At 36.2% G+C, this 19,393-nt stretch overlaps 2 protein-coding genes across 12 annotated transcripts in view; both read right to left on the bottom strand.

The window, feature by feature from the left end:
- Positions 1-1,762, bottom strand: part of Snx14 (sorting nexin 14) — a 120,712-nt gene extending 118,950 nt beyond the window's left edge. For 7 of the 8 annotated variants that reach the window (XR_009225887.1, XM_058575822.1, XM_058575825.1 and 4 more), the window contains exon 1: positions 1,474-1,761. Coding sequence is in view for 7 of the 8 variants with exons in the window: in XM_058575822.1 (XP_058431805.1) it covers positions 1,474-1,718 (245 nt within the window). In the remaining variant the exon portion in view is untranslated. Of the gene's footprint in view, positions 1-1,473 lie in introns of all 8 variants that reach the window. The other variant, XM_058575823.1, reaches the window with a different exon arrangement.
- A 13,116-nt stretch (positions 1,763-14,878) lies between these two features.
- The window catches only part of Syncrip (synaptotagmin binding cytoplasmic RNA interacting protein), a 30,424-nt gene continuing 25,909 nt past the window's right edge, over positions 14,879-19,393 (bottom strand). For all 4 annotated transcript variants that reach the window (XM_058575818.1, XM_058575819.1, XM_046431844.2 and 1 more), the window contains exon 12: positions 14,879-19,393. This exon is cut by the window's right edge. The gene's annotated coding sequence lies outside the window, so the exon portion shown is untranslated.

The following is a 19,393-nucleotide window of genomic DNA, read 5'->3' as shown; positions in this document are numbered from 1 at the left end:
TCTATGATATTTAAAATCACTTTTGCTGATTGTAGTAGTAACAAATAAGAAATACCAAAACTAAAAAAGGTATCCAAAACAAATTTCACTCATAAACTAACAACTGAGAGATAAGATTTATGTGTTCTTCCTTCTTTCTTTGCATATTATAAATACATGGTGGAGATCTGATGGTATGCAGATAAGAGGGCATCCTATAACTTCTTAACAACACATAAGGCTAGATGCTATGATTTCATAGGTTGGTGACCTCAGAATTCTTGTTCAACCTGCTCCTAATATATAGTTGTCCTACCTTGGAGATATACACTGACCCAGTTCCAAAAGAAGATGGGTAAGAATCTGGACAAAACAAAGTTCACATTTTGTTCACACTAAACCTTCTAGTCTAGTAGGAATACATTCCACAAGACAGAAAGGTAGTACTTGTTTCTACTCTGTTTAAGGATCCCACTTCTCCCATACTCCTACAAGCAAATACAGCATTATCACAATCAAAACACATTTCTTAGTAAAATATCTATCACTATTTAACTCCAATTATTATTTAAGCCAGAATCAACAAAAAAGCAAAGGCAGTAGGGAAGAAACCCAATTTCAGTTCAGTCACAGAAAAAGGTTACCCTTAGAGCAAAATTAAGTTGCCCCATTCCTTGCGCATTCTTCCCTGCTACTATTCTTGGGCATCAACTACCGCAAGAAAAAGAGGTATAAATGGTTGCAGGCTTAAAATATCAGAGAAAACAGCAGAGATGTTTTAAAGTACAGTTCTCCCCGTCTGTCTACTGCATGGATGTCATTTCTTGAAATAGCAAAACGAAGCTTCGTTCAGGGGCAAAAACCTTTCGATCTCAAAATATCGACTGAATTTATCAATTTTAACTTTTCTGCATACCCCGCCTCCCTATCACCTTCACTCTGTCATGACTTCCTTTAGGAATATTCTAGGAATGTTGAAATTTTGTGCCATTGTGCTTACTGACTTCAAGTCAACAAATCTTTACCAACGTCTTATTTAACCAATAATACTGTGTAAAAAGTCTAAGCTGCCAAGTTGCGGGTCTGTGTACTACGCGATGTAGGCCAGGGGATTCTGCCTAAAGGAGCGGGCGCCTTGAACCCTCCTCAATCAGCTGACTGGACCGGACCGCCCTGGCACCATCTCAAATTCAACCAAGCACACAGATTTCGCTCTTTTGGAAAACACTGACGATGAAGGACTAAGTGCTGAGAAATGGGTGGAAAGAAGGTAAGCATCGGGGCCAGGTTGTTTAGGAAAGGATGTCTCGCGCAAAAGGCCACCAGAGCCCGCCCCGCCCGCACTTCCGGGCCCCGAGCTCGCTCTGGCCCGCGGCCTCGCAGCCGGCCCCAGCCCCAGCCCCAGCCCCGCAGCTGCGCGGCCCGGACGGCCTTCTGTAGGTCGTCAGCAGCTTCTGAAAGAAGCCGCGGCCAGGATCCGCGCTGCGGAAGTACCTGTTGAGAAGCACGGAGGCGGCACTGAGACAGAGCAGCAGGAAGCAGAAGAGAGGGTACTGGCGGCAGATCTCGCGTCCCACGTCCAGCCGCAGCCGCTGCCTCAGCTTCTCCCCCATCGTCCGCACCCAGGGCACCATCTCTGTCCGCTCAGCTGAGTCTTCGCCATCCGCTGGGGTCGAAGTGGAGGAGACCCCCATCGACCTCCCTTGTCCCCACCCCGCCGCCCGGTGGCGGACCCACATAGCCGCAGACCGGCGGACCGCCGCCCGCAGCTGCAGTAGCTCCAGGCCCCGCCCCGCGGCCCCCGCCGCGCGTGCGCCGCCCCGCCCCCGCTGGCCAGAGAGAAAGCCGCACGGCGTGGCCGAGGTTGCCACCTTGCGCGAGGTCTCTCGCGTCCGGCCGCTTCGCCCCTGTGGCCGCAGCAGCACAGGACTCTCTAAGAGGTCGGAGTGCACGAGCCACCGGCCTTCTCCAGAAATCCAGGGGAAGCCTAGCACCCAGTAACCGTGTGTGCTGCGGAACAGAAAGAGAAGGTTGTGCCCAACCACAGTTGATACTACAGCCCCGGCAGCCTCCGGACGCTGCCTGCGGGACTCGCGGTGCTCGCGAGGCCCCCTGGGAACTGTAGTCCGTCGCACGAGCCCGCGGGAGGGGCGGGAGCTGCTCGAGCCCCAGCCTTCCTGCACGCTGCCTCGTTCTCTCTGCCTAGTGACTACTAGTAGGAGCTTGGGGCGACGCTCGGGCGAGAGGCGCCTCTGTCCTCATTTTAAAAAATGTGTAGATTGGAGTGAGGAGTGAAACAGTCCTGGAACACGGGAGTCCAACCCTTCAGGCTGCCACCCCTGAGAGCGAGCATCTTTTGTGCACTTCACAGGCAAGGTGGAGCTCAATTCATGCTGCCCCAGGGCCTAACCAAAAATCCAAATGTTTGAAACAAAGGGTGTTGGCAAAGGTTAAATCCCTCTTTTAGAGTCGCATTTACTAATCAGTGCATTTTTAAGTTTTACTTTCCGTCTTCTCCGCAACTCTTGAGATGTATGGAGATTATCGTTATAATAGCTAAAATTTTGACGGCGCGCTAAGCACTTTGATTTACCCTTCACACATCCATCCCATGATGTAGTAACTCCAGTTTCAACCATTTTATAGTCACATTACTGAAGGAGTAATGATCTTGCTCAGTATACAGCTAGCAAAAGCGGGATTCGAGGCTCTTATAATCCCAGACACCATGTTGTCATGCTGCCTGTTCTCCTACCCTCCAAAGTGAGGAGACTCATTGATATTTAAAAACAAAACCCCTGATGTAGTTTCATGAATATTTGCCCATATTATTCCAAAAACATGGATCTTTAGTGATGCATTTTCTTTTTCAGAATGTACTCTCTACTGTTATTACTAAATATTTACGTTCATTGGTATTATGATTATATTCTCCATCATAGTTAATTTCTCATGTCTTTAGAAAATCAGCTAAATCAATTACTTTGTCAAAGGTTAAGAAAATTAGCATGATATATACTATCAAATCTCTTTGTATAGTGGTGGCACCAATTGCACAGTGCACATCCAAGTGTACATTTTACTGATCCTCTCACCTTTAGGTATTATTGTTTAACATCAAGAATATGCTTGTGTTGCATTTGTGATGGAACCACTTAAAAATCTTCCATGCAACATCTTTGGAACTCTTAAAACTTCTGTTTTGAGGTACATATTTAACATTAATTTCACTTATGTAAGGTTTTTACACTTACAACTCCTTGAACTGTCTATAACCCTCTCATTTATATGCACTTGCTAGGGCTATACTTCAGTAAAAAAGTATGTTGAATTGATCAACAGTATATCAGGTTTCTGCTCTGGTCTTGAGTGCTTTATACTTGTTACTTTTATTAAATTTATGTTAAATTTTATTGTCTAAAATATTTGCTTCCTTAAAGGTTTATTCTGAAATTACTGTTAAACTTTTCACCAAGCAAAGATACATTATAGACAAACTGTTTTTCATTTTGGTCAATTTAGACATCTCTACAATGTCCAACTGACAGGCTGCTTTCCCATATTTCTTGGCAGAAGCCATCAGAATAAGCTAACTGGACAATAATTTAAACTTCCATATTCTTATGTTTGGAAGAGTAATGGATTTCTGCCGTAAGAAAATTATTTTATCCTTTGGTAATACTGGGGATTGAAACCAGGGCCTTGCACAGGTTATTCAGATGCTTTCCCAGAGCTATATTCCCAACTCTGAAGAAAATCCTAAGTCTACACCTAAAGCAAGACAGATAAAATCCTGTTGCTACAGACATCTAATAACAAACACTTCGTTAAATGTTTTTTAGTGTTCACTTTTACATTCACATACAGAGCTTGAAATTTTCTTCCAACCTTGTGTTAAGTTTTTAACTTCTAGAGAGGATAGGGACTATCCACAGCAAATCTTGGTTCTGAAACCAGCTCCATCTCCTATTAACAAATGTCATTAAGCAGTTAATTTGATCTATCTCAGCCCTTGCATTCTTCATAAAGCTATGGGGAAGATTAAATTGGATAGAAAATGCCTAGTAGATACCTTTGTACAATGCTTAATAAGAAAACATCTGAGTTTATGAACATGACGACTCAATTAGCTTTTATTGGAATGAAAATAACCTAAAATAAAAATGACATGAACTCAAAGGTATTAAGACAATTTATAGAAAATTGAGGTCCTCAGATATTGTCTGCTCTAAAATTCTAGACCTGCACAGTCCACTACAGTAGCTACCAGCCACATGGGGATATTGAGTACTTCAAATGTGGTTCGTAAATGCGTAAATACACATTAGCCTTCAAGACTTAGCATGAATAGTTTCCACAAATGTGATTATACAGTAACTTTTGGAAATGGGGTAAAAAATATTTACTTTGGAACAGCTGGAAAATTAAAATTATGTTAGTTTATATTAATTATATTTCTCTTGGTCCTGCTCTAGGCTGTTAGCTGTGTAGAGCTAGTACAATTGTGTAAATCTGATAAATGCTGTAATTATGTGTGTGTGTGTGTGTACATATGATGCATTCATCTAAATGGCTCATAGACATCAACTGCAATCCAATATGTCCATTATTTTAATGAATATTTATTGAATGGCAAATAAGTGTAAGGCACTGTGCTAGATGTGGTGAAAGATACAATGAATTTAGATGCATTTCTGACCTCCGAAGGCTTACAATCTAGTGGAGACAAGTCATACATAGAAATACTGTAAAATACAGGGCAAATTATAAAGGCTGTAACTGAGTCTTTTTTTAATGGCAGATATTGGGGAAATTTTCAGCTGGTGATGATCTGGAAAGGACTGTGGGAAGATAGTAATTTGAGCAAAGAATGGGACTTATCTCTTTCACTTAATTTTCAGAAGTTAAGCGGCAGTAGATAAAGTATCTGAAATATTTCCACCTAATTTAACCCACCCCGCCAGCAATCTGCACAAATTGCTTTTTATGTTGGCACAAGAATTTGAAAGGTACTGTTGAGTACCTGAATCCCCATAATTATACTACTTAATTTTGATGGCCTGAATGTAAATCACATTTTAACATGTTGAGGTCCATTATTTGTATGGCATGGATGTAAGATGAAAAGAAGTGAATACATACACTATCCCTACAAACCATTTCAGTCCTTCCCTTCCAGCTGCTTCCTATAATTTGGAACATGCTCTTCTATCACAGGAGTGTGCCCTGGTTCCCCACCCACCCCCATCTCAAGTAATCAAGGTCCATAATTTACCTTTTGTGGCATTCTTATTATTTTTTATAGCCTTAATTTTACACTTCATAACACTCTTTCCTCCCTGCATCCTATCAACCTCTGGATATAACACCTGTGAAAAAGGTCATTAAACTGACTGCAAGTATTGTCCCTTTCCTTCATTTTCAAAAAGGAACTTGTTTAAATGTATGTAATTCAAGGAAGATATATTATGGATTTTTATAGTAGAGCTCTGAGATGTTTTAAATGAAAATGTTATTTTCACATTTAACCCTCTTATTTTTGTAGCCCAGAAGTAAAACCTCCATTAGGAAGATATGAAGAACATTACAGAACCAGTGGCTCAAGTAGATACTCCCTGGGTAAAAGCTGTTACTACTATGAAGTTCTGTGTGATCTTATTATCTTAGCACCAAAAAAAGAAAGAGTAAGTAACTATGAGTTATACAGACAGCTATACTGTCAAACCTCACTTTCACGGAAGTAGATGTTGTTCCTAATTTCAGAAAATTTAATTGTCAGTAATTGCCTGGCAACTAAAAATATACTCACCTGTTTATAAATATCAGATTGGGAAAGGCACTTATAATCTATCACAAACATTATCTGTACAAAGTGGCCAATGCTTTTGTGTAAATAAGGAAAACACCCCATCTGTTTGGTAGACAGTGGCTTCTTTTTAGATAAAGAAAAGTGTTCAAAACTCTAAATGTTAAACTATAGATTTCATCTTACTTCAGTAACTCCTGAAAATATTTTAGAAAGGCTTTGCAATGCTTTCTTCTCTCACTAGCTACTTAATAAAATACAAAAATTAAAGCACCTATAAACACCTCGCACCTGGATATAGCTGAGAATTGTGAGGTTTAACTCACGGAAAACATTCCAAACAGTCTGAATTTTGAGCATTATCAGAAAGTCATATGGCCTAAGTATTCAAGGTAATTTAGAATTCTATCTCCAGATGTTCAGAAGGTAGTTATATCACTTCCAATTTAAAAAAAAAAAAAAACTAACTAATCCAAACCTAAATCTATTTAAATCTTTGTGGCCTCTGCCAAGGTCCATAGCTTTTGTCCCATTATATAAAGCAACATATGAAACTATCATGGCAAAGTTGGTGAAGACTGTGGTTACCACATACACATCCAGAAAATGAATTAGAAGGGTAGCAGTAATAATTTAAATGACTCTAAAGATTATTCTTGCAAGTCACATGTTGCCAGATGTCTCAAAACTATGGCTTTGCCCACAACTTTAAGCAGTTTTATATATAGAATTCCAACATCAAAAATGTGAGGTGAACCAAAGAAAGACAAGGCAATCAGTTTGCTCAGACAATATTATTGGAAGATAATGCTATAAGATTAACTAGGGTCAAATTATAACTTTTACATTACATAGCAGCTTACATTTTATAATAGTGCTATTACAGACTTTAGAACTAGATGTCCAAAGCCAGTATAATTAAATTGCTATTTAAGAAATCTGGTTTTCAGGAGCCATTCAACATATTTATAAATTAGAAATTCAGCCAGATCTTGAATGGGTAGGACTTGGATAGCACATTTCAGGACTATTCAGTAAAGGTGAATGATTAACTGACAGGACATAAATGCTGACAGAGAGCACTCCAATGTACAGCAGGCAGCTGAAATGCAGAACTGCAAATCCTGACATTAAGAGTGCACTTAGAGGTAATGTGAAGCTGTAATAAGATGGGATCAAGGAGGCAACTAGAGAAATAAGGACAGATAAGAACAGAGTGGTAGGAGGATAGTCAAACAAGTGCCGAAGAGATTTTTGAAAAAGGCTATCATTCTATATAACAAATGTCCAGAAAGATTAAGTAATTTAACGAACGACAGGATACTGGTATCTTGTGAACAGTTGTTAAAAACATGGGTGAGCAGGGCATGGTGGCACACGCCTGTAACCCCAGCAGGAGAACCAAGAGTTCAAAGCCAGCCTCAGCTACTGTGAGGCACTCAGCAACTCAGTGAGACCCCATCTCTAAATAAAATACAAAACTGGTGCTTGGGGGGAAAAAAAAAAAAAAGATGGGTGAGGGCTAGAAATATGGCTCAGTAGGACATCAAGCGTGTGGCCCTGGATTCAATCCTCAATAACATGATCCTCCCACACCCCCAAAAAAATTAGTGATGAGGAAAACACACTTAAAGGGAATGATTTTAAAACCACCAACCTTACCAGAAAAGAGTACAATAAAACACTTTATTCTGACACGTAATTATGTGGATTTCAACCTACAGTTTATTGTGGAATAGGGAGGAGAATCACTGGTACTCAGAAATAATACCTATGAAATATCGGATTATATGCTGATTTTTAAAGAACATGTTAATTAACAATATAGGCAAGGTCAGTTTAGAAGTTAGACTGCCTTGTATTTCCTGATCAGGTTCCTTAATACATTAGCAGTATATTACATGAGAATTAATTTGCCTAAAATTTCAAGAGAGACTTGAAATAAACACGTTGGCAGGCCTGGCATGGTAGCACATGCCTGTAATCCCAGATAATCTAGAGGCAGGTTAGCAGGTTCGAGGCCAACCTGGGTAACTTAGCAAGACCCTGTCTCAAAATTTAAAAATTAAAAAGGGGTAGGCTGTGGCTCAGTGGAAGAGTTCTGGCCTACCATATGCAAGGCCCTGGGTCTAATCCCCAGTACCAAAACAACAATGCAAAAACACAAAGCACCACTATTTCCAAATTTTAAATTACTACCACAAAAGCATGTTAGTTGACATCTACATAACTCATGCTGACTCCCAACTAGTACATTAACACAATAATTTAGGGAACCTGGAAATAACTTTGAAATAATGCTCTGTGAATTATGAAAGGTTGATAATGCTCATTACAGGTTTCAGTATTATTTGAACTGTAAAAGAAATATTACCCTACTTTTTCCTCAGAGTACAGATATCAAAATAATATACCAGAAATGTTCTTACATGTAAGTCATTACAAAATGAATAAAAAACTTAATGCAAGATTTCTTACATTTTGTGGAAATAAGCCTTCACTACAAAAGCATTAAGAAAAATATCAGCATAAAACACAGGTTTATCTCATATAATGTTGAAAGCTAGAAAAATAATAAACTTAATATAATCATCGTTGTGTGGGTAAGGAAACTCCAGTCCAGAGGTTAAATATGTGTACGAAGTTGTTTCCATTAACTGATTAGGAAAAAATGTTGTTTTCATCTAGAAATATTGAAGAGGGAAATATCTATATTAAAACATGCTTTTTTTACTTCAACAACCTATACCTAATTATGTGAAAAATGAATATGCAAGTTTAACCATTCTGAGAGGGAAATCCCTAACAATGAGAAACATTGCAAAACTAGTGTTAACTGTCCATCAATTTTAATTGAAAGATCCAGGTCTACTGTTTGAGATGATTTATTTTCTTCTTTAGTTTCTTGGTATGTTTCTATGACTAGATGTACATATGAACACGTGTGTATGTGATAGGCCAGACACTATTATCATCGTAAAAGCCAAGATTTGGGGCACCCAAATACCTTGAAAGTCAGTTTCTTCTTTAATAACCGCCAAGTTTAATACCACAAAACCTAAATAAAAACTAATGTTTTACTGCTTGGAAGAGGTCTTTAAGTACGGACAAAATGCCCCCAGGTGTTTGTCTTGCCTTTATGTAGAAAAATTTGAAGACCTGGACTCCTTAATCGTCAAAGAAAGAACATACAACAACATAAAATATATTCCACAAGAGGATAAACATGGACTCTCACCAAATCTCAGAACATCAAATCTGGAGAGCAGATTTGAGAGATTCCTGCCACCAAAAGGAATTAAGTTTCTTTACCTAGTAAAATAAGACATGCATGTAAACTACTAAAACGGGATGGGGTGGGGATGGGGGAATTCCCAGTGATTTCTGAAACCTCCGAAAATGTCATTTTCCTGAAGCTACCATACTATTCCCAAAGATGCCTTTCAAAATAACTGCTTTCCTCAGTCAAGAATGTCACATGTACTATTGTTCACAAGTCCTCTATGTACTGTTTTGGTATGCTTGGTGCTATTTTCAAGTAAGACTTATTTGGTCTTTTCCCTAGATTATGCTAAATAAGCAGTGATATAAATATGATAATACAGCTCTAAGATCATTTTCCTCCAAATTATTATGTGTACTATATTATTTCACAACTCAGTTCCATTTAAAACTAGCATTTTTTATACTAAATAGCATAATTTAGGTACATAAGATAAAATATATATTTCATCATACATAAGCAGAGAAAATGAGACTCCAAATTGACTTGGTACTCAGGGTTACAAAGAACGAGATATGTTCCACAAGAAGGGTAAGTGGAAAAGAAAAGGAAAGATCTCCGGTTTATACAAGTGAAGGAGAGCTAAAAATAAAGCTTGTTAGTCCTCATGTTCTCACAGAACTTGAAGCCAGCCACCTCAGGGGATAAGTCCAGTAACATCAGACTATTATCAATATCCTTTCATAATAAAAATAAAGAACCACCAGACAGGAGAAAAATCAGAAATACAAAAAAAAAAAGGGGAAGAAAGAAAATAATCAACGTGAACCCATCGGATCAGAAACTGGTTTTTTTGTTTTGTTTTTTGTCTTTTCTTTGCTAGAACTGAGGATCAAACCCAGGACTTTGCACAAGTGAGGCAATGCTTAACCACTGAGTGCTAACTTTTAAAACAATCTCTAGCATTCAACAGTAATCAACTCTTGAGCCCAAGAGACTTTAGGGCTGTAGTGTACTTTCCCAAAGATCAGAAACTAACAGGTTGCACTTGATGAACAGTAGTGAGACTGTGCCTGTGAAACAGCCACTGAACTCTAACCAGGGCGACATAATGAGAGAACTACTCTCTTAAAAAATGGGGTGGGGAGGACAGACAGTGCATATAAAAAAGAACTACTGTTTTGCTTAGGTTTAAAACCCCTACATGCACTGAAAAATAATTTTTTATGAAATACAAAAAGCTAGCAATAGACTAGAAAAAGTTTTTTAAAAACCAGAATAAATCCAGTCCGACTTTTTCAATCCAAGCTCAAAAGACAAGGGGAAAAAATATTAAAAGCAAAATTCTCTAGAGCTCAACACTTAAAAGCAAATAAATGAAGACTCACACAGACTTGTCTCATGAAATGGTAGAAACCAAATAAAAAAGGGGAAAATATCTTTAACAGTTTCAAAAGAAAAAAGCAGATTACCTACAAAGTAATAACTGTGCTCACAGATTTACCAACACTATACACTACGAACAATGGTGTAATGCCTCCAAAGTTCTGATGGGAAAATAACATTGCAGCCAGAATCCCTTCTGAACTTTCAATCAAGAGCAAGAGTTAAGTTAAGCATGGTGGTCACATCTGTAATCCCAATGATTTTGGAGGCTTATGCAGTTCAAGGCCAGGCTGGGCAACTTGGCAAGACCCTGTTCTCAAAATTTTAAAGGATTGCAGGGCTGGGGGTGTTGGGAGGGACTCGGGTAGAGCTGTCCTAAATTCAACCTCCAGTACTGTACGTACATATCGTACATACATGAATGAATGAATGAATGAATAAATAAATAAATAAATAAATAAATAAAGGCTGCGACAGACATTTCCCAGTAGGCATCAATGTAGTTTACAGTTCATACGACTTTTCTGAAAACATTGTCAGAAAAGGCAAAAATGTAGATCTAAGAGCAAGCTACAGAATATAACAAATAGTGGAATTCAGCAATGCAATGGAAAAAAGTATGAGTCATATGCAGATTACAGCATTAAGCAAGATAAGTACAGTAATAACTCAGCAAAGTTTTTCTTCTGGTTAACAAAATATAGGTAATGAGAAATTCACGAAAAAAGATCAAAGTCATGGTTCAATTTTACTAATAGCATGAATACAGGCACGACAGATACAAAGAGAATTAATTTTGTCTGTACCTTAGAATTTTGCCCTCAGAAAGATGTGGATCTGTGGCAAAATGATGTACATTATGCATTAGGTTATGTTCTATCTTTAGCATAGGGGCTGGGCATGAAAGAATTAATCTTAATACACTTAAGAACAATGAAAAAAGCTAACAGGAATTGGGAGATGAAGGAAAAGAACAATAGTCTATACCTTTTCCTTATTTTACTGTAAGGAGCAAAGCAGAGGCTTAAGTGTATTTCAATAACATTGAGTTTTAAATGGGCAAAAGAAAACAGTATTAACGCAAGGTAGTTCTTTACAAGGGGGTGAATAAAATGCTGCTTAAACTTACCCATTGTAAGAGATGGCAAAGGTAACCACTAGAACTAGAGGAGTCATCTCTGGGAGTAGACTGGGACGTGTTCAGTTACAGGGTTTAACATTTTAAAAATATTATCTATGGGGCAAGGTACGTATCTCAATGGCAGAATAAAGGCTCAGTGAGATTCTGTTCCAATCCCCAGCAAGAAAAAAAAAAAAAAAAATACTAACAAGTTAAAAAGTCAATTTAAAAATATATAAGCGTAAAACCACCTTTACTTACCACTACTCAAACATATGGTAGTGAGATAACTTAAATTCAGACCCTTCCTTTTCTGATAATTGAACTTCAACTTCTACCAATTGGTGGATAAATGAGACTACTTATGTTAAGCATTTATACTATTATTTTAAAATATCGGAAGCAGTGTGAAATTACTTAGAAATACCTGTCTTTGAGACATCAGTTATCTAGCATGAATAATTTTCTTGGTATTACTTATCTTCTCATCTTCAAATTGCTACTTGAAAGACCCTTATAAAAAACTTTACAGTCAAAACCAACTAGACTTTCTTAATCAGCAAAATAAAAATTCAATCTTGAACTATCAAAATTCAATCCTGAACTATCACTTCCTTATAGAAATAGATGGAGATTTGTATATCAATACAAATTGCTCAGCAGCATGCAATTATACTATCTACACATGAAAGAAAATTGATGGGCTGGATTTCCTGAGATCCACTGCGTAAGCTGACTTATGGAACACCTTTTTCTCTAATTTTGAATAAGGAAAATGAAAATTTGTAACTTACACACGAGGTATTAACGATAAACTAACAAAGTTGTGTATAAATCACAAAACTGAAATGGAGATTTTCTGTCTTTAAGACTTTGTGCTAATTTTAAAGACATTCCTTGTTGCAAAATAAGTGGTTCTACAAATTATGTCACTTAATTTAGCAAGTAAACTTAATTTCTACCAAACTTTAAAAAAAAGTATTTAAGAGTATTTTTAATTGCCTGCTTAGCACCATTAATTCAGGTTCCCTGCTTTCAAAGAGCTTTCATTCTAAAGGCAAAAAAAAAAGTAAGATGGTGGTGTGTAACTTAAACAGGGCTGATCAAAAATTAGAATCTAATCCAACCTGAATATCTTTTGCTGTGCCCCTTTCTTTATGCACTCCTCTCAATTCTATGTATAAACAAACATGAAGTCCAGTTGGTTGCTTTGCTTAGAAGAAACTGCACTTGTCCTTAATGATATTGTAGGATTCCTAAAAATTCCATGTCTGCAAATATATGTGCATTTTTACTTTAAGAAAAAAAGCAAAGGTGGTATGAATTAAATGTCAAAATTATACTGTAGGAACTGGAGTGCGCAGTGGTAGAGCACTTGGCTAGCATGTGTGAGGCACTGGGTTCAACCCTCAACACCATTAAAGGTACTGTGTCCATCTACAACTAAAAAAATTTTTTTAAAAACTACACTGTATTACATACACGTGGTTAAGTGTATTCCACCAATTTTCATAAAGAACTTTTTGGCATACTGTTCATTTTCAATTCTTATCAGAGCATATTTCAAATATGAAATACACTGAAAAAAAAAGTTCATATGCTTTCTTAATTTTTCAAATAAGTCAAAGCAATTTTAGGGGTCTAATCACTGAACCTTCCAATTAGAGCACTCAATAGGGATAATATTAAAGATATTCTCTCTTAAATATTAGTCTTTGCTGGGTCATTGTTCCCTCTGCAACTTAGTGAGACCCTTTCTCAAAAAAAGGCTATGGATGTAGCTCAAAGCTTGTCTAGCCATGTGTAAGGCCTTCGATTAAACTCCCAGTCCCACATACACATTTTAAAAAGTCTTAAAAGTTTTAGCCAGAATAAAGCACCTAGCTCTAGCAATTTTGCTTTCAAATGATACAGTATGTGTGTTACACAATCCCGTGATTATTCAAACTTTACCTCATTTCAAGTTAATATCACTAAGCCTGCCTGTGAGGCATTTCTATGGTTGTGGCAACACAGGAGGGTGGGACATTGCATGTAGGCTAGTCTGTGCAACTTTAAAGGGACCCGATCTCAAAATTTTAAAAAGGGCTTAGGATGTAGAACGTGGTAGAATAGCATCTCTGGGTTCAATCCCCAGAACCCGAAATATGAAAGAACCAAAAATTAAAAGTTATCATGATACCACAGGACGTGACAGTGGAACCCTCTATTAAGACCCAATTTTTATCATGTGCAATATATACAAAACTCTTTTCTACAAATTAGATATTGTCAATAAGCTCTAGTTAATTCTGTGATCTATATTAGTGGTTTGTCCATCCCAAACCCTTTGTCTTTTTGCCCTGAAAAAAACTAAAAACTGGCTTTAGTTCATAAATGGTATCGATTTCCTTCAGGCATTCTACAATTTTCTCCAAAACAAGGTGAAAGTGTCAATCATCTTTATAACTGAAAACCTAAGAAATAAATAATTCATGAACATCATAGATCTGTACTGATCTTAACGGTTCCCCTTAAATTAGAACTTGTTTTAAAAGTACTTTTTAGGTAAAAACACTAATTTCCAAAATGACTTATTAGGACTTCTTCCATACTCATAAAAAATCTTATTCAAACTCCCATGAACTTTCCAAAATGATCAAAACTTGTTTATACCAATATAAATTTTAGAAACCCTAAATAGAAACTAAACTCTAATTTAAATGACAAATTTCACGTGGTTCTAATGAAATGACCAAAACAATTTCTATATTCCCCTCAACCACCACCACCAAGTAATCCTAGGGGTATGAGTTAAAACCCCTAAAAATATTTACAAGTCCCCCAACATTCACAATTTGTCAGTTTAACTTAACAAGGACATTTTAAGCTGAATTCACTTACCTAACCTAAGTTGCAGTTATAGAAAAGAACAATTATTTAAAAAGATTATTTGTTTCTTGTCTTCTAAATTATTCAAAACCTAAATCTCATTTTCACATCTTCAATGAATTTTGCCAGGGGTAAGACTAGAGAATGCAATAGTACAAGATGCTGAAGCACGTTCCCAGAGAGGTAAACCAAATCACCATTAGGTTCAACAAATCCAAAGGCATGTCCGTGACCACAGAACATTTCCATCAACAATTAAAATTAAGTGAAGACCAGCCCAATACATTTATTCTATGCATCTCCCAGTCATGTGCTTTCAATTGGGGTTATCCTGGAGAATTTGTATTTACCATTGGCTACTTTGAATGTATGCATGATCAAAAGGCGACAGATCTCTAAAGATTCCAAGTGTCTATTTAAAAGCTGTTAAGTGAAAAATGATGAAATGGAGGACACTCACAATAATTCTTGGACTCCTGGAGGTCCTAAGACATGCTACAAAAATAGGTCTTTATTCTTAGGAAAATATAGTCAGAGCTAGCTTCCTTATGCTATACATAAAATCTTAACATCAGAGGCAGTACAGATAGTACAGATAGTTTTTTAACTGATCTCCAAACAAGCACAAACCCACTACTTTGAAAAAAACAGGTAATTTGAGGTTTTTGGCAAAAGACAGTACTTCACACATCTAATCCAAATCAAAGAGCCTGCAGACAGTTTTCAGTGAGATGAAAGGAATGAAATAAATATAAATTCTATGGATAAATAAATGTAAAAGAATTTAAATAAACTAACAGAACTAATCATTTTTTTAAATTAAAATACTAGTCAGGTACAAGCTTTTGTTTCTCAATGCCAGACTTCTAAATGTTTATCAGACTACTGTTAAGAAGAACCTAATCTTAGACCCAGAGTGTTAGTAATAATACTGGTTTGCATTTGCAAAAAAAAAAAGAGTGTTTTCCCAACTGAATGCTCCTCATCTTGAAAAATATTTTAGGTGTATTACTGAAGGCAGACTGTGGTGCTAATAGATTTTATGTCCTAAGTACTTTTAAAAAGTGACAGACCACAAAAGTCCATCTACTAATTTGCCCAGTTAAAAAAATGTCTGAGCAATGGTTCATAATTTGCATCTTAAAGTAGTGGCATGCCCTGTTGAGTGGTATGATTACTGAGTAAATACTACACCTTAAATTCCATCCTCACAAGTCTGTTTCTTTTGTGTATCATAAAGTTCTGTATTCATTAATTTTGTACCCACCACTGAATCCTATAGTCAGATAAAAACTTTGTGGTATACATAACTGGGGAGAAAACGGACACGGTGGGTATTTTTAGAAGTTTTAAGAACCTGAGCAACTGTTTTTTCCTAGAATTAGCTCTTATCTAATACATGAAACCCTTCTACTTTTTAATTTCTCCCCAGAAATACAGACTATATGTCATATTCTGTAATAACAGGGTGGTATTTTGTTGTTTCTGTTTGATTTTTGGCTTAGCAGTCAAAAAGCTATACTAAATGTCAATTTTGCCCACGTAGTTGAATGTTCATCCTATTAAATGTCTTCTCAAATATCTTCTATACAACTGAAAAACCCAGATACCCCATCAATCCATTTCTATGTTCCTAATTTATCATGAGAAAAATGTTTACATTTTAAGTAATATCTGCAATAATCAGTGAAAAATTCTCATGACACTACAACTGCCATCATAGGTATACAATACCTGTTTCTGTGCTAATTCTCCCTTCACTTTTAACATCTGATTCAGTAACAACAGCTAAAAATCTTCTACAAAATGCATGCTTAGGAGAATACAAATAAACACAATTTTCTCACAAAGCAATTTTCTGAAAACTGATAAATTAAATTTATGATCATTTTTGATTGCCAAGTAGTCTGCAGAAACAAAATCTTGCGTCTGTTTTCGTTAGGAAACTCAAATTTTCTTTTTTAACAATCAGAATACTTTAAGGATACACTTTTCACCCCAAGGAAGGGACTTTACTGTTGGATTTAAGACCCATTCCTTGACAATATATACACAAAATTTTAACTTGTCATTTGTCCATTCTTTGAAGCTGTCAAAGCCAAGAACCCATAAACAAATCACAAATAGCAATAACCTACATTAATTAACATTCCCCCTTTTAACATGTTGACATTTTTACTAAAGGATTAGTTATTTTTGCATTTCCATTTCTCATATCCCATGACATTCCATATAAATTGCATTATTGCTTTATAGGCCACACAACATTCAAAATTATGTTTATATGCATTGCCTGTTTTCCTTGATCTCTGATAAGTTTGATACTGATTTTACTACAGAAATTTAAGTTTGAAAATACCACAGTTAGTATTTCTTCTCAGAACTTAATTGTTCACATCACTAATCACTACATGCATATTTAGCTCTGATTATATTGCTCAAAAACTGCACGCATTATCAGAACAGTGCAAATGATATTTAATTTTAAAAGTAATTATAATGGCTTGAATTCAAAGTTATTCAAATGAACACTGTCAAGTAATTTCACTTGAGTGTGTATACATTTCATCACCACTGTTTACATTAGCCTTAAGGATAACCATCAATGCTTCACAATTTCTTTATATCAGTTTTCCCTCCCAAGTCCCCAAACTAAGAATGCCAAATATAGTCTTGGAAACCCATAGAGCTCCATATTTTAATATTTTCTTAAAGAACACATTTGTGAACTCACAAAAATGTTCCTCTTTAAACTTTGACAATGCAATTCTTACTTAAAAATCAAACAAACCTGTCCTAAAATCCCAACAAATAATTCTGAGAATTAACTTAAACACCTTGACAGTGTCCCTTAAAAATGGTATGACAGTTAAGTGCCAATAGGCATGGCAATGACCTCTTGGATGGGATTATTTAATTCCTTGGATCTGGGAAATACCAGCACCAAGGATTACACTGAGATTCAATTTTACTGAAGGCTACATTTAGTTTACCCACTTTCCACAACCTATTATATACTCATTATGTTAGAATGAAATGTAAATGTTCTGTGTAGCCCTCAAACTTACACTAAGATTTGAGAGATGTACTTTAAAAAAGCACGGGGTAATATATAAAATCAGTGGCAGAAAGTTTCATTAAGCACCAGGAACAAATTTTTGTCACCCCATACTCATTTTGTAGGTAAGTTTCAATAACCGGCAAGGCACATTTACATATATTCCAATGAATACTTATTGACAAATTTTAAATTACACTCTATGTCCCAGCTATCCCAGTAACTGACATACAACATACTAAAATGGTTTATTAAGGTAACAAAAAAACCAATTAATGTGAAACATACAGGCTATTGGCAACCACTATTCTAAAATTATGTAAGTACAAATAAACATACTGAAATGTGTGCAATTCTAAGTTTTTAAACCAGAAGATTTCTATACTCACACACATTTATATTAATGACACATAAAAAAAATAAAAACTTTATTACAAAAATAAGTTACACTCGCCTCCAGCTTACAGTATAAAACAATTTTATTTGCAGGAATGCAAAATGATTGTTTGCCATGAGCATTTTGAACATATGACATGTCTAATTTTCTTGTTAAATTTGCATTTACTGGGGAACTGGTGTGTATAAAACCTTAATTAAGTATAAGCTCTGATCTTCATCGTGGTGCCTTATTGGGTATGTGATATAACTGCAGTATCCCTTTGGGGAAGGGGAAAAGGGATTTCTTTATACCAAGTCCTAATTAAACTATAATTTTACTTTTGACTTTTAAGCTATCAACTTAGGACTTGGCCAAAAATTTTTTGAGGGTGATTCAATAGAGGATGCTTCACCACTGAACACTCACTGTCATCAAGGTGCTTTAGAAAATTAAAAACATAGCACAAATGATTGTACTCTACTCTACAAGTTATCATGACCTGCATAAGAAATGGAAAGCTGATTCACATTTTTACAGTGATCAGCAGTAAGAAATGCACTAATGAAACATACCTTTTACCTAAAAAGCTAAACTACAGCCATATACTAATTTCTATGATTTATGAAAAACTTCAAAATATCCAAATGTCAGGCTTTGCTGTACAATTGTCAGTTTTAGTCTGACTTTTTATAAAGGGACACTGCAGTATTTAGTACAAGTTCGGATGCACTTTTTTTGAACATCTGATGTCTTACAAAAGTAACATCTTGCTAAACTATTATACATCCAAATAACTACAATATCTGAAGAAGCAAGGCTGCTTTTTCAGCCACAAAATACGACAAAAGCAAGGCCTGTTATGATGGTCATGAGGAAGTCTTACAAGCCTCTGAAACTAAAGGCAACTAAGAATGTTACATTTGGTATATTAAAATCTTACCCTCATATCATATTTAACAAGCCTTGCTTTTATCTACAAAGATTTTCTATGTACAGTACAGACAGGGTATAGTTCAATCCTCTGCTACTGAGGTAGTTAACCAACCCTTTAAAAAAGGTTCTGAAAAGAACCACTATCTGGAATGCCTGACTAACCAGCTCTGATGATTACACCTGAAACTGCATATCTGAACACAATTCAAAAGTGATTACTATAAAAAAGATATAGACAATCATGATTAACCTTGGTGAGCAGAAATAAAATTTAAGGATGCCAACAGTGGCATTCATCTATACCACTGCAATAAAATTTAAATGCACAAATTCAAGAGAATATTTCAGAATACCACTGCTGGGATCCTTAACATAAAAAAACAGGGGAAAAATCTACTTAGAGCAGATTTTTTAAAGAGAAGAACTTTATTCTTTATTAAGATACCATGCTAGAAGTTATGAAGGATTTCTGTTGGAACACATTTGGAAAATAGAGTAGCTTTAGTTTAATAACTTGCACTGCAGAGAAAATTGTTAAAGAAATTCATATCAAAGTCCAAGTATTAGTTCAATGTCCCGTATTTGATTCCATGATCTTCATAGGAAGGTCTTCTGCAATAGAATATGCTCCTATACAG

This window comes from Marmota monax, unplaced genomic scaffold (assembly GCF_021218885.2).
Source record: "Marmota monax isolate L192 unplaced genomic scaffold, Marmota_monax_Labrador192_F-V1.1 WCK01_AAM20220418_F8-fsc00013, whole genome shotgun sequence".
NCBI classification, from domain to species: Eukaryota; Metazoa; Chordata; class Mammalia; order Rodentia; family Sciuridae; genus Marmota; species Marmota monax.
Note: the sequence above shows the minus strand (reverse complement) of the source record. Positions and strands in the feature narration are given on the sequence as shown.